General features: G+C 60.8%; 1 protein-coding gene across 6 annotated transcripts in view; it reads right to left on the bottom strand.

The window, feature by feature from the left end:
* Nucleotides 1-4,898: 4,898 nt before the first annotated feature.
* Nucleotides 4,899-24,457, bottom strand: part of CNIH3 (cornichon family AMPA receptor auxiliary protein 3) — an 88,693-nt gene continuing 69,134 nt past the window's right edge. For 2 of the 6 annotated variants that reach the window (XM_042976495.1, XM_042976496.1), the window contains 3 exons: nt 15,746-15,858; nt 12,929-13,072; nt 4,899-5,503 (listed from right to left, as the gene is read on the bottom strand). In XM_042976495.1, the coding sequence (XP_042832429.1) occupies nt 4,942-5,503; nt 12,929-13,072; nt 15,746-15,858 (819 nt within the window). In that variant the 3' untranslated portion in view covers nt 4,899-4,941. Of the gene's footprint in view, nt 5,504-7,828; nt 9,210-9,446; nt 9,693-12,497; nt 12,678-12,928; nt 13,073-15,109; nt 15,194-15,745; nt 15,859-24,457 lie in introns of those variants that run through there. The other 4 variants (XR_006214034.1, XM_042976497.1, XM_042976498.1 and 1 more) reach the window with 4 other exon arrangements.

Here is a 24,457-nt window from a genome sequence, read left to right as displayed (position 1 = left end):
GTGTGTGGGTGTGTGCACGTGGGTGCGAGCACATGTGGGTGTGTGGGGTGAATGTGTGAGAGTGTGCATGAGTGTGCGTGTGGGCATGCACATGTGGGTGTGAGCGTGCACACACGAGTGTGTGGGTGTGTGCACGTGAGTGCGAGCACATGTGGGTGTGTGGGGTGAATGTGTGAGAGTGTGCATGAGTGTGCGTGTGGGCATGCACACGTGTGTGTGAGCGTGCACACACGAGTGTGTGGGTGTGTGCACGTGAGTGCGAGCACATGTGGGTGTGTGGGGTGAATGTGTGAGAGTGTGCATGAGTGAGTGTGAGCACGTGTGCACGTGTATGAGTGAGCGCAAGCACATGCGGGCACACGCATGAGTGTGTGTGAGCACATGTGGGTATGTGGGTGAGTGTGTGAGAGTGTGAGCACGTGTGCACGTGTATGAGTGACTGTAAGCACATGTATGCACATGTATGTGTGTGAGCACATGTGGGTGTGGGGGGTTAATGTGTGAGAGCGTGCACGAGTATGTGTGAGCACGTGTGAGTGTGTATATGAGTGTGTGTGAGCACATGTAGGTATGTGGGTGAGTGTGTGTGTGTGCACGTGTATGTGAGTAAGCACATGTATGCACGTGTATGTGTGTGAGCACATGTGAGTGTGGGGGGGTGAATGTGTGAGAGCATGTGTGAGTGTGAGCACATGTGTGTACATGTACGAGTGTGTGAGCACATGTGAGTGTGTGGAGAGTGTGTGTGTGTGTGAGTGAGCACACGTGAGTGTGCGTGGGTGTGGGTGAGTGGACAAACTGCGGGGTCCAATTCAAAGGGGACGGGACCCCATATCTTCCTGCCCCCCGACAACACCCCGCTGCCACCAGCGAGGCTCTGGAAGGCAGTCCTCAAGGATGAAAATCAGCCAGAAAGGATATTACGGAGAAAAGTACCGCCTTCTCCCTCTTTGTCCAGAAGGTCAATTACAAACGTGCGGCACTAGCCCGGAGCTTTCTCTCCTCTAACCCCTCCCTCCATGACCCACTGATGGTGTCGCTCACCGAACCACGGGCTGCACGGCGCCTTCCGTGCGGCCGGTGAGCCCCGGGCCACGGACAGTGAGGACAGTGTGCACGGCTCGCACCTGCCCCCTCACAGGCCTGTGGTGCGACTGTCCCTGCCCCCGCCGGTCTGTGCACAGCACCGTCAAGCCCAAGGGCCTTGGACGGGTGGGGCCTGGGGATGGAAGGGCCCAGCCTCCAAGGGGCTCACGGAAGGCCCCCTGCCAGCAGCGTCTCCCGGGGACCGTGACGCGGGCCGCTGACCAGCCTCCGTTGCATCCAGGGTCTACCTGTCACCACGGGTCTTGCTCGCCCTGGAATGGGGACTGCACCAACCCCCACTCAAAACGCGACTCGGATGTTGGGCCTGATGGTGCATGCGCTCCAAGAGGAAGGCGGAGTCTAATCACTGACAGGATGGGTCTCTCGGGGGAGCGGAGCAGGCCCCCAACAGGAGGGTGTGAGAGTGACGAGGGGGCGGCCCCGGCTTCTATTGTGATCAGCGGTGGGGCTCGGCAAGGGGTCCGTCGCACAGGCCGGCTTGTGTGTGGCTGGATCTCCCCACCGGCATCGAGGCGGGGAGCACACAGGCCGTCTCATCCGCGGGCCCAGATGTGGGCAAATGCATGGAAGATGGAGTCAGGCTCATGGTGACCCCACGCCCGGAGCCACAAGACCCCCAGGGCCCGGCTGCACCCTGCCCACTGCCCCGGTCTCCCTGGGACCAGGCCCACCGGCCCCAAAGCTGGGCCCGCACCGTGGGTGATGTTGCGGAAGTAGTCGGGGTTAAAGTCATTCCCCCACCTTCCTCCCAGGACGCCGGCTCCTAACACCCCGAGCAGCTCTCTCTGCTTCCCGCTGATTCCACAAGTGATCCTCGTTCCATTCGACATCTACTTGCTGCGTCCTAATACGAACTAACCCCAGGTCTGGAGCTTCCTAAGGCAAACCTGTCCTCCAAGAGCTTACGGGGCGCCCGGGGGCTCCGTCGGGTAAGCATCTGACTCTTGGTTTCCGCTCAGGTCACGATCTCACGGTTCGTGGGACTGAGCCCGCGTCGGGCTCCGTGCTGCCAGTGCGGAGTCCGCCTGGGATTCTCTCTCCCTCTCTCTCTCTCTGCTGCTCCCGCACTCTTTCTCAAAATAAATAGGTAAACTTAAAAAAAAGAGAGAGTTTATAATCCATGGGATCCTGAATCGAGCCCTTCCTGCCTTTATCTGCATTTGAATTCTGTGGATTAATTATTATGCTGTTGTCCAATTTGGGGCAAGCCCACTTTCTCACACTAATTCCGATCCTTAGTTCCCCTCGTGGACCCATCCCACCCCCTCCGACGTGCTCGTCTGTCAGGCCACCCTCGACCCCACGGCTCTGCCCCACTCCTCCCCACGGCTGCAGTTCACAGCCAGTGCCCTGCAAGCCTTCCCCCTGTGACGCCGTGACCAGAGTTCCCTGCACAGGTAGGTTGGGGACAGTCTGCAGGGCGCGTGGCCCTGCCCTTCCTACAGGTGTGCGAGCACAGAGCTCCAATTCCACCTGCGGCATCTCCAGAACCGCCCTGGAAGGAGGGGCAGGGTATTTCCACCCCGGCCCTGCCCTCCGCCCTCGTGGCACCTTGGATTCTTTGTAGACAGTCTTCTTGAAGCTTCTCTGCCCGGCCTACAAAAGGGACTCTGGACGCCCTGCTCCGGGCACATGCGATTTCCCGGCATCCCTCGTAAAGCACGCGGCCGCAAGCTGAACAGTGCCCCTCGGGATTGCTGGTGGCGGCCGAGGACGCTGGGGACCCACCCTCGCTTTCCACAAAGGGGCCTCACAAGCTGACCCTGCCTCAGCTCAGCGCCAGGACCCACTGCCCACCAGACGCCCTGGGCTCCTCGCCCCGCCTGGATTTTCCTGCTTTTTCGGAGCCTCATCTCCTATTCTGAGCCTGTCCTGATGGAATCCTGTTCAGCTTTGTGTCCTCCTGGGATGGATCGGTGGCCTTCACGTGAGAGTCACGGATGCTACTAACCATTGAACGGGACAGGGCTCAGTGCCAGGCCCTCGCGCCCCATCCGGACGACCTTCCAGTGTCCAGGATGCCGCTGCCCGAGGAACCAGCGCTCATGGGGCCCCTGTGTCTCCCTAGGAAGTCCCATCATCCCACTGCCCTGACCACCTGGGTCTGGCATGGGTTGGCTCCCCAACTGCGAGCTTCCCCAGACCTCGGACGGGCGTCTCCCAGTAATGCAGCCCTAAGTGACACGTGTCTCATTTTCTCGTTTCGGACGTGGCCGCTGCTGGACATGCGGCTGTGTCCTTACTGCTTCCCTGGGAGGCAAGCGCTAAGTTGTCTTCATCCAATCGTGAAATGTTCCTTCGGCACAAAGAGTTGCTGGTTTTGGAGACCAGTTGCCCAGGGTGCAGGGTGCAGGCCGTCCCTGGGGTCTGGGCATGACGCGGGGCCCCTGGTCCCCTCTGTGGAGAGGGCTCTCGGCAGCCCGCGGAGCCCAGAAGTCCACCCCAAAGCAAACTTACTCTCCATGGAAGTGCGGGAAAATCAGAACAGCATCACAGGACCTGTGCTCTGATGCCATTAACCGGCCACCCTTCCCTGGAAGCTTCCAGCTCCGCCCCTGCTGTCCCCATTGCTGCGGAGAACAGACTGTGCCCAGCCCTGGGGCCTGATGGAGGTGTCTCATCATAACTTCACACGGGGACTGGTGTTTATCCAGCTCTCATTTTCCCTACCTCCCCTGCCCTCGAATGAGGAATATATTCCTACGGGGAAGGTGGTGCTGTTTCTCTGAGGTACCAGGTGTCTCTGAAAGAGACAGGGTTGGCCGCTCAGAGCCCCATCACGGCGTTTGGGACGGAAACGCCGTGGTGGTATGTAAGTCACCCTCTAGGAGCCAAACAGCCTCCTGGTGCTGGTGCATCTCTAAACCAAAAGCTGTGTGCCCCTGGGGTGCCTGGTCCACGGAGGAGCCTGGCTTTCCTGGGGGACAGGTGCATGCTGGAACGGCAGGACGCCCGCACTCAACAGGCTGCAATGCCCGGCAAGGAAGGAGCTGTGCTCACCGAGCCGATTCTGTGTGCAAAGCTCAGCCAAGCCCCGAGACACCTGGGGCCCCTGGTGAGACCGCCCGTGGGGTGGATAATGTGGCCGAGTACGGTCGGTCCTCACCCCAGCATCCACCTAAGATGCGTGGGTCCAGCTGTGGGAGGACGTGGGAGCCCCTGGGAAGGGACGCCCCCCTCACAGGACAGTGGTCCCCAAGGGAACTCAAGGGCGTGGGGTCAGGGTCCAAGCACAAAACCATGTTCGCGCTCAGCGGAGGATTTCACTTATGTCACGCCCAAGCCCAGGCCCTCATGACGCGCCAGTGAAAAGTCTCCTTTCCTGTCATCTCTCGGGGACACAAAGCACATGGAGTGACAGCCACTGGTGCCAATGCTGGGGAGGGTGCAGGTCCGGCCCTGAGGGTCTTGGACACTGGGTTCCGGTGCTCAGGGCCCCCACGTCCCCGTCGGTGTCCTGGAGCCGGGCTTACCGTCTGTGGGTAAACGTGGGCCCCGTGCTAGTAAACGTCTGACGGCGAGCGCGAGGGGTGTAGCGGGGAGCAGGGGACGTGATCCGCAGCTTTGCCCATGTCTGTGTCGCAAACACTCCTGCCACGGCCCATCGCGAGGCACCAGCGGCCCCGAATAGGGTGAGGCGTCCTGTCCCTGCCGAGTAACATTTCCGCGTGGGCACCACAGTCGCGCCCTCAGGAGCACAGATAACAGGAAAACGTACTGAAATAATCAGGAGGTGGGGAGTTGTGACTACGCGTCACCTTTGTTTTGAATATAATTTATTTAATCGTAAGCTTACATAAGCGGTTTTAGTAAGGGCCGTGCACGGACGGCAGATTAGCAAACTCCCGACAAAATGTATCGACCGGCTCGCACAAGCCTAGCACTCGGCCAGCTGGGAAGGAGGAACGTGCGGGCATCACGTGGCGTCCAAGGGGTCAAGTTCAGCACACGAAGACACTCCTGGGCACCCAGGAGCTTAACGGGAGCAGATAGGACTTGGCCACGTGGGGGAGACCTGGGAGGCTCTGCTTCGTGGCCTGTCACCCTGCACGGCTCCCGGGCACAGGGACAGCGGGAACGCAACCCAGGGAACGCCATGGGGGCCTCGTCCAGCACCCAGGGTGACCGCAGCCCTCCGCCCAAGCCTGGGGGCAGGGGTGGCCCGGCACGTCCAGTTTGCACAGCCCGCCCTGACATCCGGACTGCTCTCCCCAGCGCCCAGTTTGGAAAGGAGCAAGCCCACGTCCCAGGAAGGGAAAGGTGGAGACGAGGGTGTGTGCAGGGACACAGCGTGAGCACGAGTGATCGTCCTCGAAGCATGTGCTGGCTGTACTCATCTCTTTCGCGGGAGAACAAAACTGTCTTAACAGCGACAACTTTATTGCGATTCCCACACCTGAAAACAGGAAGCAAGGGGAAGATCCTGTTGAGAGGGTTGAGCGGTTACCCGGGTCGCGTGCCTGGGACAGCAGGCCCAGGATGGGCGGGAAGAAGGCAGCTAAGGTTCACTAGCCGTGCCGTGGGCGTGACCCACGAGGGGAAGTGCTCTGTTGTTCTAGTAAAGGCTCCTTTCAAGTCTGCGGGGGCGCAAAGGGGAGCTGAGTGCGGAGGACCACGGTTTGTGGAGTGCTCGTTACAAGAACGGGCCCCTGGTTGTCACAAGCACACCAGCCAGGGAGGTATTACTGCCCCACTTTACAGATGAGAAGGCTGAGCCGCAGGGAGGCCGGGAAGCTTGCCCAAGACCGATCACGAAGTCATTTACGCTGAGCAGACAGGAGGTATGCCAGGAGCCACCCTCCTGGGACAGCCACTCCCGTTCTCCCTCCTCCAGCCGTGGCCCTCCCCGAGGTGGTGCCTCCGGAACGAGGCACCGGGAGGACAGCTGGTCCAGGTGACCTCCCTCCCTCCGGGGCCCCCGCCCTGCCTGGGCGCAGGGCACAGGGCACAGGGCACAGTGAGGACACCGCCTCCTGTGGAGTGGGGGCCTCTTACCGAACTTACCGCACGCAGGGCCCTGACCACTTCGGATCTTTATAACGAGTGAGTGCGGCGGGTGCCGTTACAAACTTCCCTCACCACCGTGAAAATGAAGCTGAAGTGACCCCCCCCCCCTTGGGGGCTGCGCTCCCCCTTCGGGCGCGGCCATCAGGCCTGCAGCACTGCCTCTCTGAGGAGGCAGGAGCCAGTCACAACAGCGCCCTCCCAATGTCTGTGTCCCCAAGAAGCTCTCTCTTGGGTGCCCAGGCCCGGGCCGGGGAGGGAGAGCCGTCCATCAGCCACTTTGGGATTCACCCAGAGCACTGCCCCTGCCCCACTCTCCTCCCTCCTTAGGTCACTTCTGCGGGATGAACAGTGATGGCAAAGGTACCCAGTGGGCAGCTGTGCCCGCCCAGCAAGTGTGGTTCTTAGCTGGCCACCGGGCACAGCACCGAGACCTGTCTGCTGGCTCCTTCACTGGGGGGGCAGCCGCACTGGCCAGAGCCTCCCTGGCTTCCTGGTGGGTAACGTGGGGTCGCCGTGTGTCAGGGGTCGTAGCCCAGAGCCCGGCACCCAGCACGGCTCCAGCAGGGTGCCCACTGCTCTCAGCCCTGTGGTCACCGTCCGCTTCTCCCAGGAACTGAAAATCGGCTCGAGCTCCGGACAGACCGGTGGACTTGGGTCCCAGCCACAGCTCAGGGGAGGGAAGTACTCGGATGTCCCTCTTTCAGAAGCGTAAGACCCTCCCAGGGCGTGCTGGCAGCTTTTAAAGCTTTCAAGGGACCCCCTTCGGGAAGAACCTGACACAGTAAAGCAAGCCTGAGGCTGGGGCCCAAGGAAAAGAAAACCAGCCACTTTTTCTCCCGCTCTGTCTTTAAATCTCCTTTTCTCAGAAAGTTTATGCTAACTGAACCTTGTCAGGAGCCCAAGCTACTTTGCTGGCTTTCAGGTGATGGAAAAGACATGGGGTTTTCGAAGTCAGACAATCTGGGTTTAAAGACAGGTCTGTGGCTGCTGCGTGACTACAGGTCAGTCACTTACCCTCTCTGAGCCTTTCCTTCCTCACTTGGGAAATGGGGGAAATGGGGGACACCTGGGTGTCTCAGTCAGTTAAGTGCCCGACTTCGGCTCAGGTCGTGATCTCAGTTCGTGGGTTCGAGCCCCACGTCGGGCTCTGTGCTGACAGCTCAGAGCCTGGAGCCGGCTTCCGAGTCTGTGTTTCCCTCTTTCTGTGCCCCTCCCCGACTTGTGTTCTGTTTCTCAAAAAATAAAAACATTTTAAAAATAAAAAAAGAAAGAAAACGGGGAAAAGAATCGTGTCAACCCCACAGGATGGCGAGGAGATCAAAGGAACGAAACCCATCTGTGGACGATGAAGCCCCAGGCAAACGTGAGCCGCCACGATTTGCTGCGAAGAAATGCTCACCTGCAGGAAGCAGAACCTCGGGGAAGGCGTGTGTGTGAATCCCCTCCCTCCATTCTAGCGGTCTCTGTGTCCCTGTGTCTGCCATCACGAGCCACTTGTCACCTTTTGGGAAGGAGGCAAAGTACAAAAACGAAGGAGACCGCTCCAGGGAGAGACATGTGGGGGCGAGGGTCACGTGCAGGTGGCCTTCTCAGGCTCGGGCTCAGAGGCGAGGCCCAGCAGCCCCGAAGGCCGCTCTCCCCCGGCCTCCGTTATGCAGCCGGCACGGTGCGCCCTGGACAGAGGGGAGTCTGCTCCCCAAAATGCCCCCTGGAATCCCCCGGTTTTATACCTTCAGCCTCAGAGCGGAAGCCTGAGTTTTGTTCCCTACAGAATTTTTAGAAACAGAACAGCTTTTTGAAACTTTTCCTCCCTACCTACCAGTTCACCGCCCGTACGGAGAGGCAGCCAGCCTGTGAGGGGTTTAAATGAGGTGGCCGGGTAGGTGTGGCGCACAAGCTGTCGCTGCGTTTTAAACATAGCTCACGACGCGCGGCACAGACACCATTCACAAACCTGAGTCACCGGTTCCAACGGGAGCTGCGCACGTGTATAAATAGCCTGTGTGTGTGTCACACAGAAGAGAGGGAAGTGTGGGGAATAAGGTAGAAATCATCGTGCCCAATTTAAACATAAAAACCTCAGCCTTGTCATTATTTACAACCCCAAGGACACCTCCTACCCAAACAGGAGAGGACGTCAGAGGGAAAATTCTAAATAAGCCAAAGTCCTCGAGTGGCACTAACAGAACGAATGACGTAGCATCACAAAAGGAGGCTGTAATTGCGCCGTCTCGCCTCCTGGCCGCCCGATGCACACAGCACAGAGCAGGTGCAGGGCGTTTCCCGGGCGCCGCTGTTTGGGGTCCTTAAGAGAAGACAGGCGTTGACGACGTCGACCGGTCGATTTGCCTTCGTTGATTCTGCGACGGTTTTGGACCGACAGCGGGAGAACACAGTTTGTGGTGGCAAAGAACACTTTGAACGTGAAAATGCTTTAAAAAATCATTCTTCCCTCCGATTCCCGCCTCCCCTGTGACTTTGGACATAATTCATGGCCAGCAGCCCGAGCCCCAGCTCCCAGTGTCGCCGGGCCGACTCCCACAAAGCAGAGCGCGAAAACAGGCCTCCCGCGGGCTCGGGGCCGGTGGGAGCCAATGGCGAATCCGCGCCCCCGCCGACCCTCCCGCGGAAGCGCAGGGCGCGGCGGGGCTCCGAGGACACACAGAGGGCTCCGGTAGCCCGCGACACCCTGGAGGCCTCGGCAGGTCCTGGGTCATTCTGTTCCTGGGCAGGCAGTTTGTGGCCTGCCAGCCGCGCACCCCCCGCCCGCGGTCCCGGGCTCACTGCGGACCGCACGGGGTGCTCAGAGGGGGGGGGGTGGTCACTCAGGCAGCAACAGTCCTTGCTCAGGAGAGGTCCCGTGGCCCAGACGGGATCGCCACCTGGGTGCGGGCTGGGCAGCGACCCCCACGCTCCGTGACCTCGGTCCCCGCTGCCGCAGGAATCCGCCGTCCGCAGGTGTCTCTCACGCACCCCAGTCCGGGCCCTTCTCCAACCGCCAGCCAGTCGCGAGGACTCCGCCTCGAGCCTCTCCCGTCCCAGTCTCTGATGACCTGTGCGGCCCGGGTTAAGAGCTCACTAGAGTGTAGATCATGCTGAATGCAGAAAGAAGAGGAAGAGAAGGAGTGAGTGGGAGCCCAGGAAGGACTCAGACCCTCACAACAGGGTCCTTCCTGAAGCCGGAGCCCTTGGCTCCCTTCCCGTCCTGGCACCGGAGCCAGGTCCCCCCGCGGTCCACATCATTTCCCACCACGTCAGACCAAACACCTGCTGTGAGCGCGCATTGTGTCCCCTGGTGAGAGACGGGATCGCTGCGTGCCTGTTATTCTCACCCGCACGGCTATGATGGCGGCCGTCCCCTTTCCTGAGACTGTAAGGCGGTCCCCGGGGTAGGGGTGCAGCGGATTCTTTCCCAGCAGCTGCCTCGTGCTGACGTGATGGCTGCGTCCGGGGCTCCCAGATTATGCCGCACCACATCTCACCATCGCCACCACAATGACCATCATCGCTCTTCCGAGGTCCGAGGGGCACACAAACTACGTGATCTCTTACGGGGCATCTCCCTGGCCCTCCTGTTTCTAACAGAATCCAGACATTAAATGTGCATTAAGAGCACGTGTGCCAAGGTGGTGCCCAACCCTGCCAGCGAGGGGTAAGGAACCCTGTGCTTTTAGAAAGGGCTGCAGGCTAATTCTGCAAGACCGAGGAACGTTCCACACCAAAATACACCACATACACGTATCTACACGTATACCAAAATAGACGGCACCAAGAAAAGCGACCATTTTTTCACATTATAGAGAGAAAAATGGATAATCTAAGGAAGAAAACCACATGAAAGAAACCGCAGGGTTTTACTTCAATCCCTATCCGGGATCGAAGCTCAGGAACGCCTCGGGACGGCTGGTACACCTCGTGGGCACAGAGCATCCCTGGCCGGGCCCCAGCTGGAGGGCCCACCGCACCCCTGCCTTTGGGAAACCTCACAGGCTTAACGGCTCGACAACGGGGGCTTCAGGGGTGAGGCCGCCCTCTGGCGGGTGCTCAGCCTCTTCCGTCACCGGGCTCCGGGCGCCCCGGCCGCAGTCGCGGGCCTGTGCCCAGAGGCCGCCCTGCCCCTCCTGGAAGCCAGCAGGGCGAGAGCACGCCTCCCCTCAGTGCCTGCAAATGGTGGTGTTTCAGACACTGCCTGTCTGTCCTTCAGTTTGTCTCTGCCTCCACGCTGCATTCGCTAATTTCTTTGTTTCTAGAACAAAATTGGAACCACCGCTCTGCCTGGCCGGCACCCTGGGCGTCCCTTCCTCGTCGAACCTGGTGCCTCACTGCTCTGCGGAGCTCCTCAGAGACCCCGTCTCTCCGGCCCCAGAACCCCCAGCCCCTTCGATGCAGGCCTTGAGGGGCGCACAGGACCGTCAGCCCCGGCCGCTCTCAGGGGGGAAGGGGGTCCACGTGCACACGGAGAGTTGTGTCCAAGCTGAGCGCGGTGACAGACTGAAGTGACAGCTGCTGGGACCCCAGTAAAGCCGGGGCTGGCACCTCGTTCCCGAGGACCTCACAGACGTTAAGAAATGTGTCCGAGGCCCTAGCTGGCAGCCGAGTGTCTGGCCCGGAGCCTGGGATCCTCTCAGCAGTGTGTGCTGACCACCCCAGCACCCCCCCTCGGGTGGCCTTGGGGCCAGGAGACATTTGCAGGTTCCTGGGACGCGTCCGAGTGGATGCCACATGGCCATCTTCTCAAGCCAAGAGAGCTGAGGCGGTACAGCGTCCTGCCCGGTTACCCTGGGTCATGCGGCCTCCCTCGTGCTCACCCCTCCCTTTACTGCTGGCCCGATGGCAGACACCCCCCTCCCCCTGACGGCTGGCCCGATGGCAGACATCCCTCCCCCCACGGCTGACCCGACGGCAGACACCCTGTCTGACTCACTGGCCTGTGTGTCTACAGTGCGCACAGTAGGACTCACGTGCTCCTTGCTCTGACCCTGTGCCCGCCTAGGGCAGGCGTCAAGCCGCACGCTCAGCACGGTCTCCCAAGAAGGGCGCCTGGCATGTAGGAGGTGCTCAATAAATGCTGCGTGAGTGAGTGACCGAGAGCGAGGAGGGCAGGTGAAGGGTGTCTGTGACGTCACTTGCTGTCATCACGGAGAGGGCGCGGGCTTTGGCAGAGGGATGTGCCTCCTCGCCTTGACCTCCGTGGCTCCGGGGCCCTGAGCGATCCGCTCCTCACGGGACCCCCGACTCTGTGGCAGGGGCACCCGGAGCCCCACAACAGGAGAGGCTGGGCACACGCCAGTGAGCAGCCTCACTCATGCTAGCCCCCCGCTGTCGAGCCGTTAAGCCTGTGAAGCTTCCCAAGGCAGGAACTAGTCTGAACAAACTTTAGTTGCTAGAAAGTTCTGATTTGGAGTCAGACCCGGGCAAATCTGCCGGGCACCCTGGGACTCTCCAGGGACACTTCAGAGACCCTCGGGCTCCTTGTACGTTGAAGCAGGCAATGACCCAGGACCCTCCGTACGGAAGGAGGGGAGAGGGGTCACCCTGAGCCTGGACTGACCCTCCACCCCAAGAAGAATGTGGTAGAATAACTCTGAATCCCCCGCCCCTCCGGGGCTGATTTACCCCAGAGGAAGTTATACCCCAAGGACCTCTGGGTCTTCTGGACTCTGGGATGTACTGGGGAGACAGGCAGGTCTTACCCCTGGGGGGACGCCCAGCCCCGAAATCCTGAGTCAGCAGATCCAAACCCAGGAATCTGCATCTTTAAGAAACTCACCTTCCTCACCCTGATTCTGATGCGAAAGAAAGACCAGACTTTGTTAAGACTTTTCTAGAGCTTTCCCATGACAGCCAGCAGTTGGGAGCTTCGTGTTTGGGACCGAACTTGAGATGTACCTGCAGCTGTGACCACGGGAAAACATGTGACGTCTAGGGACGTGGTCTCACTGCTAACGTGTGGGCAGTGACGGCATGTGGCCCCCAGACTGAGCGACGTATACCAAGCTCTTGGCCCCAAGCAGGGCTCGTGTGTAAATGTGGATAAGTGTGGCCGCCCCGTGGCCGGCCCAGCCTGCCCCCTGCCTGAGGCGGCCTTGTTAACACCCCCTCCCTCCTCTTCCTCACCCAGCTACCGTCCACAGACCAGTTTGGAGGCAGCACTGGGATGCTGGCAGGTTTCGTGGCTGCAGGTAACCACAAGGTGGCAAGGTGGCAAGGTGACAGGTGAGGTCCCCAGAGACGAGCCCAAAGAGGAACCAGAGAGGGACGCTTTAAGAAAGGGCACCCCCCCACCAAAGGCATCCTGTTTACGCCATCTGTTGGGTAAGACACTCTACCCAAGGCGGGGGGAGGCTCCTGAACAATCGCAAAGTCAGCAAAGTCAGTTTTACCTGATTAGCACGAGGTTACAGACCATCAGGAGAATTGTGAGCACGCGCATGTAATGACCCAGCGTGCCCCTTCCGGGAGCGTGACTGCCACGCAGAGTCTCTGTTCTGGTTCCCTGGATGCTTACATGTGGACTGGGGGCCACAAGGCTAGGCCCGAATGGCCGAGCTGTGGAGGGAGCCCTGTGGGGAAGGAGTGGCGGCCACACGTCCCCAACCGCCTCCTCAGAGGTGCACGGTGTGGCCCTAAGGACGCGCTCGCCTGCAGGCGAGGACCTCTGCCTTTGGGCACGAGCCCTCGCCCCCGACCCAGAGTGAGGTGGCTGGCGTCATACCCGCCAGGCTGTGACCCCCACGCTCACGGCCCCCCCCCAAAAAAAAAACCTGCCTCCTTTGCTGCAGGAGTGAAAGCGTCAGGAGGGGCAGAAACTCACCAGTAGAGGTAATAGAAAAAGGACAGCAGGTAGAAGGCCAGCTTGCACCAGGCCTCCTTCTGACAGTAACTCAGGGTGTCTGCGTTCATGACCGCGGGCGGGTCGTAGGCCAGCTCGGAACTGTCTGCCGGACAGTGAAAGTACCTGCGGAGAAGAGGACACGGCACCCTTGGCCCCGAGGCTGGGCAGGGACGTGAGGGCGTCCGGGGAAGCCCCCCTGACGCAGGACTGTGTCCGGGGGCCTCCGCCGAGCAGGCGTCTGCCTTCGCCGACTGGAGTCACCGCCCGGCCCGGCCCGTGGCTGCTCCCGGACGCCGAGGTCCCCCGGCATCACAAGGATTCCACCCACGTACACAACAGAAGGAGGACGTGTCACCTGGTGCCTGGAGACAGCGAGAAGAGTCTCCTTCCTCCAGGTGAGGGGGGTCCACAGCACACGTGTGGGGGGGGGCGGTCCACAGCACAGGGGTGTGGGGGGGTCCACAGTGCACACCCACATGGGCATCCACACAGGTACGGGGTGCTACGCACAGAGAGAGCCGCAATGCCACCGACCACACTCGCTTAACTACCACTGGCTGTTTTCACACCGTCCTCCCCCCAGACCCTCTTTCAAAATCCTGAATTCCGGGGGCGCCTGGGTGGGTCCGTCGGTTAAGCACCCGACTCTGGCTCAGGTCACGATCTCACGGTTCGTGGGTTCGAGCCCCGCGTCGGGCCCTGTGCTGACAGCACAGAGCCTGCCTGGGATTCTCGCTCTCCACCCCCCCTCGAAATAAATAAAAACTTTAAGAAAACAATAAAATAGACCTGAACACTACAGGAGGGACGTCATGTCCTCACTGGAGTGGGAATGGTTCACATCACTTGTCTTCTTGCTGGAAGGACCCAGAGCAGCCAGAGAACACTGGCCATGGTGGGGGGAGAGCAGTGAGGGAGCCGGGAACCAGGGAAGGGAAAGCACAGGGAATAGATGGGGCGGGGGTGGGGGGGAGCGTTAAAGCTAACTTTGTCTACCTGGAAACACCACAGGCCTCGTTCACGGGAGGTGGGGACTCCGGTGTGGGAGGCTGGGTGGGGGGTGGGGGCCACCGGGGGGGCCGACCTCTGGCCTCTCAGGCAGATGCTGTGTGTCCAGGCGGGGAGAGGGGCTCAGAAGAACACCTTCTAACCAGCACTGTGGGGGCTGGGGTTCCAGCCCCCCCTCACCCCCGTCAGAGGACAGTGACGGTGTCAGTCACCACCGTGTGCCGGGAGGACGCCGCAGGCTACGCTCCTTGCCTCCCTGGGGGCAGATCCAAAACCTACGGACCTTGGTGGAGAATGTTCTAGGCGACCTCGCCCAGTGGACGCAGGACGGCTCAGTGGGGAGAGCCAGGCTCTGGGGCTCACAGGCCACCAGACCGACCTTCCTCCAGTCGGCCACTGACCTCTCCGAGCCTCAGCTTTGTCATGTGTAAAATGGGGGTGAAAGTGCCCACTCCACGGGCTCCTGGGACCACCGTGGGGGACGCTGGACACAACAGCCTGCAAGCAGGTGGCAGATGCAGGTGCTGAGGCCGCTTTCTGTAAAGCGCTCTGAGAGCGAGCACAGGAGGGGCTGAGCTCAGGAGAACGTCCTGGCCCCGGGCCTGGGGGCCGTCGAGGACCCCTTCTCTGGCTCGGCCTCCCACTTTGGGAGGAGCGATAGCCCTGAGGATACGACTTTGGGAGTCCACAATAATGACTTTGGCGCCTGGAGAGACACCTCATTACTGCAAGGGTCCCAGGGTGATTCCTCTCACAGGCAGAGGACTTCACAAGGAGCAGGACAGGTGACAAGGACATAGACTGTGACCCGCACAGAGGCGGGGCTGAACAGGCCCTGGGCAACTCTGGGCGGGGTCCCAGAAAATCCAGCCCATCTGACACATGCTTGTCTTTTATTAGCATGATTCCCAGGGGCGCCCGGGGGTCTGTCAGTTAAGCGGCCAACTTTGACTCAGGTCATGATCTCATGGCTCGTGGGTTCGAGCTCTGCGTCCGGCTCCGTGCTGACAGCTCGGAGCCTGGAGCCTGCATCAGTATCTGTGTCTCCCTCTCTCTCTGCCCCCGCCCTACTAATGCTCTGTCTCTTGCTCTCAAAAACGAGGATACATATTTTTTACAAATTTGAAAAAAAAAAAGACATAATTCACATACCAAAAACTTCACCTTTTTAAAATACACGGTTCAGGGATGTTTAGCATGTTCAGCGAGTGGCCCGGCTGTCACCAGGATCGAATTTCAGGACACTCTCACGCCCGAAGAAGAAAGCCCTGTACCTATCGATGGTCCCCCGCCCTCTGTCCCAGCCCCCAACCTTCCTCCCTTCTCTTCAGAGCTGCCCGTTCTGGACGTGTCACAGAAATGGCCTTTTATGACTCGCTTCTTTGACTTGCATTTTCGAGGTCCGGCCATGTTACAGCGCGTATCAACGCATCGCTGCCTTTTACCACCAAGGAACACGCCATTGCAAGGACGTGCCGAGTTTTGTGTGTCCGTTAATCCACGCAAAGCGGATCTCTCCACTTTGGGACTTCTGTGGAAACGCTACAGCTGCTTGTAACGGGGATGTGTGAGGTTCGAGGCCGCGGCGAGCCGACCAGGGAAGAAGAAGGGCCTTCCCTTACGAGGCTGCCGTGCGGGAGGAACTCCAAAAGAAGGCTGCGGAGAACGGGTCCCCAAACGGAAGAGAGGAAGGCATGAGGTGGCTGGGGCCTCCGGGGCCACGGTCTCTGGAGGGCAGGCCGTCCAGGCAGAGAAGAGGAAGCACACACCCGTCCCCGGCAGACTTACCTCCAGAAGTGATAGAAAAGCAGGGGGACGTTCAGCCCCAGGGTGAGCCACTCCTGCGCACACAGGAACATGATACAGAAGAGGCTGTGGATGGAGTATTCCGGCAGCACCAGCTGAAGGGGGAGCAGAGGCAGAGGCCCGCGTTAGACGGAGGGAAGTCACTGCTGCCCGACGGGTCGCCAGCGTGCTCACGACCCAGTCACCGCCCCAAGACTACGCTCCGTTTCTGCTACGCTTTCCTCTTAGCGGTCCCAGAGCCACGCTTCCCACCCAAGTCCGGTGGACCCGGGCTCTCAGCGCCCTACGTACCAGGCGAGAGCGCTTGCTGCCGGGGGTCACGGAAGGCGGGAGGACGGCCCGGGAAGAGACGCGCCGATACAGGTTCCAGTGAATCTGCAACCGCCCGGCTCCTGCTCTCCGAGCCCTGTGCGCCCTCCCGTGCGAACCCGTACGCCACGTAAACACGCGTATTTATGTCCAACCTGGGAGGGCTGGGAAAGCCCTGAGAAACAGCATTTTTCCTGGTGGCGGCTGGACCAGGGGGAGCCCGAGAGAAAGAACGCGTAGTGACGATGAAGGCAGGGAGGCCAGCCTCCGCAAGATGGAGGCCAGCCCGGACCAAGAAGGGTCAGATGCTGGGACCAGCAGAAGGCCAAGCTCCCCGGCCCCAGCGTGCCCACGCGGGTGTAAATGCCACAAGGTTTATCAACTCCCCAGCGTGCGTACATCTTAGCGTTAGTCAAAGTTGGGACGGTGACCAAAGTGACGGCACGGGAGAAAGTGGGTCTCCAGGCCGGAGACGGAGCTGGAAACGCACCACCATCCCCGTCACGTAGGAGCGCGTGCTGTGCCTCGGTGCCTCAGTGGGGCACGAGCGCCTCGGGGCCCTGGGACACTCCTCCCCACCACCCCGGCCGGAAGGCTCACCACAAATGCCGCTTCCTAACAGAAGCCTCGCCCAGCCCACCCCTCCTCACCCCGCGCCACCCTGCAGCCCCAGGCCCACAGCGTCGGCACCCCCTCCGGCCCCCAACACACATGCACCTGCCCCCCCCCACCAGCGCTGTCTTTGCTCATCTGTTCGCAGGTGCTATTGGGACTCAGTAGGGACCGAACAAGCACACGTGTCTGCAGCATGGCCGCCTGGCGCTGGGGACGCAGCCCGCGGTCACCCACCAGGCTTCCTCCGGGCAGGAAACAAACCGCCTCCGGCCGCCCCATCCGGGTACGGGACTCGCCTGCGGGCCCCTCCCCTCGGGCCACGGTGTTAACCGCCCCACGTGACAATGCAGAGGAGACACGTGCCAGGCACGCGTGTAAGAAATGCACTTTGTACCCACGTGGCGTGTCCCCGACTCACGCGTCCACCGGCCCACACCCGGGAGCCCTGGAGTCGAGCTCAAAGGGCCACTTTCCAGAGTAGGGGACTCGGTGGGTGAACCTCACCTGCCCGGGTCCCTCACCGTCCTCCCCCTCGGGCCCCTCACCGCCTGGACCCCTCCCCCCCCCCCCCCCCCCCCAGGGCCCTCGCCCGCTCAGGCTCAGCCAGCTTCCAAATCCTGCCATTTCTCTTCCACGGCCGCTTGTGGCCACTCTTCCCTTCTTTCTCCTGCCTCTACGGGTCCGGCCCCCGCACCTGCCCCAGGCCAGGCAAGAACTTTCCTTCCTTCCACACATGCCACCCCCCCACCCCCGCCACTAGGGTGGTTTGACTGCATTTCTGCACCGCCCCTCTCCTTGGTGTATCCACACACCCCCGGCCGTAGCCCACCCGTGGTCTGCCGACTGGTAACCTGACTTGTTACAGGAGCGGGTAGTGAGGCAGCACCTAGGTCACCGCCGAGGGATGGGACGCTCTCCCAGGCCCCACGGAGGGGGTGTGAAGGAGAGGAAGGACGGGATCCCCTGGGACTGGGGGAGGGGAAGGTGGTGAGAAGGCGCCCCCACCTGCAGACCCGCCCCGTCTCCCACCACATGTCCCGGGACCGAACATACTGAGAGCCACACCACGCCACCAGGAAGGTCCCAGGGCCGGGTGCAGCTTGCAGGGCGCGTGGGTGAGACCCAGTCTCCGTGGACTCACATCAGGTTTTCAGCCGTGACCGCATCGGGCTAAAAATATTAGCCCGCTGTCTCACAGTGTTACGTAAGTCCCGACACTTACATAATGATCCCGTGTGGCACCGAGAACGCGGCTAACCAGGCAGTGTCTATTTCCCTCACCTGTAAACGCCAGCATTTACGACCTACCGATGGGGCCGCTGTGAGGACACAGCCTGTCCCGCGGATGAGGCCGCTCTCGGGTGAAGGAGCATCGTAAAGGAAGAGGCGCTGTCCCTATTATTATCGCTAACAATCGCGTACCAGCCAGTCCCCAAGTAGGGAACTCGTCACTCTTGCCCAGAACCTCTGCCAAATGGCCCAGAGCCAACTGGGGTTTCCTGAGTCTCCTCTGACCTGCACCCGCCCTGTCTACACAGAGCCCCCAGCTCCCCCAAGCGGGGAGAGAAACCCAAGTATGTAAGACAAGGGCGTGAGACAAGCCTGCCTCTCCAACCGTGAAAACCCAGGCCTTGACTGTTCTTGGCGCAGACGGACATCCAGCCCCCCTCGTCTATATGCCCGCGGGCCCCTGGGTGTGAAAGAAAAGGATGATGTCCTTGCATCCGATTCCCCAGCCGGAGCTAAACAGGTCCTAAAACAGGGGCCCTCGTGGGCTGGGCGGGGTGGAGGCAATTTCCTCATAAGCATCCAGAGTGGAGGTACCACCGTCTCTGCCTGTCTCCGGGTAAACAGGTGCACGAGGGGCAGCGGGAAGGAGGCAGGCAGGTTCGGAGGCGGGGAACCTGGGACCGCTGGGCTGGAAGGCTGCGGGGAAAACCCAGCACGGGCGGGAAACCTTCTGAGTCCCTCTGCCCAAAAGAGGCCATTTTCTCTGGGGTCGCTCTGAACAGAGCAATCCCGGAGGGCAGCCTGGCAGGAGCCCACAGCAGCTGGGGCGGGGGCAGGGCCTGGGCTCCCAGGCCTGTGATCCCCTCGTGCTGGAGACGGGCGCCCCAGCCTCAGGTCCGTGATCAGCAGGGAGACCCCGACAGCTAGGCTTGGGGCCAGGCTGAGCTGAGTGCCGGCCAGTTAACGTTCCGCCCTAGCGGAATTCGCACGGATGTTCGCCAGATACTCCCAGGGGTGAGCGGGAGACTCTGGGTCGTACTGGGTCGTAATCACTGGGTGTGGAACCGTAACGTGACAATCCACCACAAATCGGTCTGACGTGTGTGGATTCGTGTCCCTGGAACCGTGGGCCTGGCTCTGAAGCCTGTGCGGCCAGCAGCTGTGCGGGGCACTTGGGCCAAGTGTGGCCACCTTGGGTCAGGGTCAGGGTCACACCCACACAGCTGATCCCAGGGACCAGGCCAGGCCTCGAGAAAAGCCAGTCCCCTATCGCTTTCCCTGTGGGCCGGTTCCCATCATACACCAGGAGTCCGGGGGGGCATCGGAGGGAGACAGTGAGAGGAGTTCCCTGCTTGGGTCCCAGCAGCACGTGAGGACACCTGGGGGGTCGGGGGGGGGCAGAGCACAGAGGTGGGGCCTGGAGCTGAGGAGTGTGGTCTCCAGCCCCCACTTCCCAGCCCCGTGGGGTCCTCTGGTTTCCACCCACCCTCTCCTTCACCCTCCCTCCCTGAGCACGTTTAATCCAAACCTGGGGACTTTCTGCTGCTTTCCAGCCGTGTGGACTCACTTCTCTGCAGCAGAGGCCCAGGGAGAAGGTGGGGAGCGAACCCACACCCCTCTACCCACCGCTCCTGGGCACCCAGCATGTGAACGGCCCAGTCGCAGCTCAGCCCAGAGGCCCCAGCCGGGACCTGGCTGTGCACTGACAAATCCGTGCCACCTGTCACACGTGCCCCGGACACTGGCACTCTGGCTCCCCCACGCCCTGTCCCGAGCCCCCAGAGCCGCCTGCTCCTCCCTGACCTGACCGCTCCTCGGGACCAGCTCCCAGCCTGACGCCCTCCGGCCCCACCGCCACTGCCCAGGGACCCTCACCACTGGCTGCACCGTGTGCTGGGGACACCAGCCGACTGGGGACCCCCCCCCCGCCTTGATCCAGGAGGAAATGCCTTCATGCCCAACACCCACGGGGAGGAAGGTTTCTTCCATCCGAAGTCCGAGGATCCTCAGCTCTGTCTCTGGGGGAGGGGAAACTGGGGACAGAGGGAACAGAATGGGCTTTGCCGTGAGCTCTACTTCCCCGACACTCCTACCCACCTCCTCCCCCAGCCGGCTTCCTTCAGCCTCACGGTAATCTAGCGGTACGTCTTGAGCCTCATGGCGCTCCCGAATCCGATGGGGGTGCTGCTAACACACAGACGGCCGGGCCCACCCCCAGATTGTGTAGGTGTGCGTGGGCCTTTCCCAACCAGTTACCAGGAACCCACCGAGAACCGCACTCCTCAAACCGTGGTCCCGGGACCGGCGTCACCAGCATCACCTGGGAGCTTGAGAGAAATGGGAACCTTGGCTGCACTCCAGACCTGCTGAGTCAGAACCTGCAGGTTAACAAGATCCCCGGGGGACTTACAAGCAAGTCTGTGAAATGACTGCTCAGCACTGATTCCCAAAATAGGGTCCACCAGCCAGCTGCAACAGGGTCGCCTGGGGCACGTATGCTAAAGTGCAGATTTCTGGAGGCGCCGGGGGGCTCAGGCGGTTGAGCTTCTGACTTCGGCTCAGATCATGATCTCACGGTCTGTGAGTTTGAGCCCCCCGTCGGGCTCTGCGCTGACAGCTCAGAGCCTAGAGCCTGCTTCGGATTCTGTGTCTCCCTCTCTGCCTCTCCCCTGCGATCGCTCTCTCTCTCTCTCTCAAAAATAAACACAAAAAAAATTTTTTTTGCAGATATCTGTGTTCTACACCTGTCTACCAAGATAGACTCCACGGGCTGGGAATCTGTATCTTTCAGAAGCATCCCAAATGATTTTATGAAGTATCTTAGCTAAGATTCGTAGGCCAAGGGCTTGAAGAGAACACAGAGCAGAGGCTTCCTTTCTGAAGACCCTGGGTCTCAGTCCTCAACCCCAACCCCCAGCGGGGCCATGACCGTCCTGCGCGCAGGTAGCCTCCACGGGTTAAGAGCAGCGTGGCCTGCTCCCCCGCCACCACCACGCGGGAGAACCCCTGCAGAAGAACCCAGAGGCTTGGCCATGAACTCTTCTGGGGCGGAGCCATGTCCCCCAGCATCCTTCACCCCCTGAGCCCCGAGCCTCCCGTCCCACCCACTCTGCCTGCTCTCGGCAGGCTAACTCTCCCCCCGTCACCGGCTCCCTCCTTCTGTCCCAGGGGGCTTTCTAGATCTGGGTGGTGGGCGGTTCCTTTTAGGACCAAACTTTTGGGTTCCGGCTCTGCCCGGCCCACACCTCCCAACCTGCCTTTGTCCCTGTTCTCCCGCAGCTTGAATTCCTCACACTATCACCAACAACCTAGGGGACCCGTTGGGGAGGAGGTGACAATAATGCCATATTTTCAAAGGAACAGAATTCTCTTACGACTCGCGGGAACCCAGAGAGATCTTAAGTTACACTTGTAGCTACCCACTCTCTTCCTCCTTCCCTTTAAGGTGGGGGTGCCGAGGGTAGGAACCGCGGTCAGGATGCAGGGGAGTGATTGGCCAACTGCTCAGACGGTCTAGGGGGAGAGGCATGAACAGGAGGGAACGTTCTAGAAGGAGAAGGGCAGAGGGGTGCGGGGTTCACAAGCCTGCCTGCTGGGGCCGAAGAGCCCACGTTCGCACTCGGCAGGTGGGTGCCGGGAGCGCCCAGCGGTCTGGCGAGCGGAGGCCGCGGTGCAAGTGCACACGCAATGCGTGGAGTCTGTCTCGCCAGGAAACGGGCGCCGAAGTACGGAGGGCAGCGCGCAAGACCCTCGCTGCGGGAAGAGCGAAGACAGAAGCACTCGTCTGAATGAGGGAATGACGGCACGTTCCTCAGAGGGAACCCGGCTGAGGTCCAGTGCGCGGAGTGTCCGGGCGCAGGGCATCCCCGAGGGGCATCGGGCGTGGTTTGACACAGTCACGTTTTCCTCCCTGGCCCGGAATGACACGACTTAACACAACTCCCACAGAAGTGACCCGGAGCCCCCAAATCCTTGGTACCGGCTTCTTAAGGCGTCGAGACTCCAGGGAGCATCCGTGGAGACTTCTCCGGACCACAGAAGCCACAGGACAGCAAGGAAGCTTCCGCCTTCACTCTGCCCACGGCCGGCGTGGAAATCCGTGCGCACGGCGGGGACGGTGAGTCTCGGGGCCTCTGCGCTCGGTCCTCCCCGCCGCCCTCCAGGTCCGGCGTGAAGGCTGGGAGGCCCAGCTCCCGTTGGGACCATCGAGGGCGCACCTTCTGGGGTCCCGTCCTCTCCACGAGGCTCTGTTGCTACACCTTTTATGGAGCGGGGACCCCCCACGCACACACACCATCTCACATAGCCCCACAGGCAGTCTGTTAATAGAGCGAGGCTCGGAGCAGCCTGGGTCTTGAGTATGAGCTCCCAAAGGAGAGCCTTTCCCAGGTTAAAAACAGGATCACCCTACTTCACAGCCATTAAGTGGTGTTAATTACCCATTACCTGCAGCTCTTGGAGACGTTTTGCTCCAAACGAGCTTAAGAGAGTGAATGGAAGGAGAGAGGAGTCTCAGCACCTGGGGGAGGAGAGCAAATCGTCGGCACCACCTTCAGTTAGCATTTGTTCAGAGCCCACAGGCAGGTACACGGACAGACGGCCGGACGGCGGGCAGACGGTGGGCTAACCGCCCCGGCCCCGAGCCTACAGCAAAGCCAAGAGCAGCGGACCCCCTCTAGAGCACCCTGGCACACGCGACCCCTGCAAACCGGGGACGGAACTGCACAGGCACCCTTACACGCACACATTCGACGGCACAGGCTGGAGGTTTTCTCCACTCACTTTACCGCAAGAACACAGGATATGAAATCTGACGGATTTCAACCGCGGGGAGGGTTGGCGCCCCAACCCCCTGCGTTGTTCAAGGGTCGACTATGCACACGAGTGTGCTTTCCAGAGTCGGGCAAAGGCGACTATTAGAGGGACTGTGCCACGCTTTACCAGGAATTTGTACAAGCTAACATTCTGGGGGAAAAGCAATATAATATTGCAACTTTTGCTTTCAGGAAGGGCTGGAGGGGCAGTGTCCCGGTGAAAACAGTTTTAGATTAGGGAGCAAGAGACCCGGGCTCCAGACCTGCCTGTCGAGCGCCAGATGCGCTGCGTAATCCCAATGGGCTCAGTTTCTTCATCTCTAAGATGGGGATATAATGACATCCACTTCACGGGACTGTAATGAGTGTTGAGTTAATACGTGAGAAGCTCTTAAAATCATGTCTGGCTCATAGTGAGACCGCACAGATGACATCTGAGCCGCGTGCTCCGATGGTCCCTGCCCTTGTCAGCTCACGTACTGTGGGAAAAGCAGCACTTAAGCTCTCTTGAGAGTTAAACCGATGTATCTTCCCTTTCCCTTCTCCAGTCTATTTCTAGCGCTTGCAAATTTTCAAAGTCCCCTCCCACCGTTCACTTCTGTCCCCAGAAATGCCATGTGCTCTGGGGTGTCCGAGCACTTTGTGTCAACGCTAACCGTGGGAGCTCCCACGTTCCTCCTGAGCCATGCACGCGTCTGCACCGTCCGTTTGTCCGTGTGTCTTTGTGGGTCTGTCTCCATACAGCGCCTACAAGTGTGAGCGAAACCGCCGTTTATTCACGCGCAGAGCCTCCCGTGAGGCGCCAGATGCCGTGACGGGCCCTGGAGGTGCCGATCCGTGGGCACCGTGCCGCTGCTGCCCCCCAGGCTGGCGGGAGGGACCCTGGCTGAACAGGCAGTGGGGAAACCGAGGCAGGCGCACCCCCCAGCAGGCAGCCACGGGAAACACCGTGACCGGCGCTGGCCTCCGTCACCCGTCACGGGAATGATGGCAGCCTCCTGACCACGGGCCCTCTCCCGCCCCAGCCCTGCTCCTGGCCTGCCTTCACCAGCAGCCACAGAGAACATGCCACGTCTCTGCTCTACCCTGCACCGCCTCCCTGTGGCTTCTAGAACAAGACCCGACTCCTTACAATGACCTCCAGGCCCTCCTGACCCTGCACCCCAGGTCGCTCCCACTCAGCCACTGCTGTTCCTCAACCCCAGCCTGTCTGTCGCCACCTCGGGGCCTTGGCACGTGCCGTCACCCCTGACCAGGGAGCCCCTCCCCAGACCCCCTCATGTTCCATTCTATCTGCTCGAAGTGGACACTTATCATCATGACCTGAAAACATCACACATCTGTTTGCTCATTTATAGCCTGTGTCCCACACCCACAATGAATGCTCACAGCTGCACCCGCGGGGCCCGGAACAGTGGCCGGAACGCGGTGCCACGTCGTGTCGTGTGTGCCTGTAAATGTCACAATCACCATCCCAGAGCGAATTCCTCGGTATGAGAAACGCAAACGGCCGTCGCGGGCTAAAGCAGGGTGCGGGCTCAGCAATAAGCTGGTGAGCCCGGGGTCGCTGGTCTGACCCCCACCCACGGATGGGAGCCCCAGCCCCGGCCGGTCCCTCACAACGTCCGCCACTGCTCCCCAAGGGCTTGAGTGAAGAAGGCTCAACGGCCTGAGCTCGGAGCGTCCAGGGCGGCGGGTCAGCAAGGAGGCACAGCGAGAGACCAGG

This window comes from Panthera tigris, chromosome F3 (genome assembly GCF_018350195.1).
Source record: "Panthera tigris isolate Pti1 chromosome F3, P.tigris_Pti1_mat1.1, whole genome shotgun sequence".
Taxonomy (NCBI): Eukaryota; Metazoa; Chordata; class Mammalia; order Carnivora; family Felidae; genus Panthera; species Panthera tigris.
Note: the sequence above shows the minus strand (reverse complement) of the source record. Positions and strands in the feature narration are given on the sequence as shown.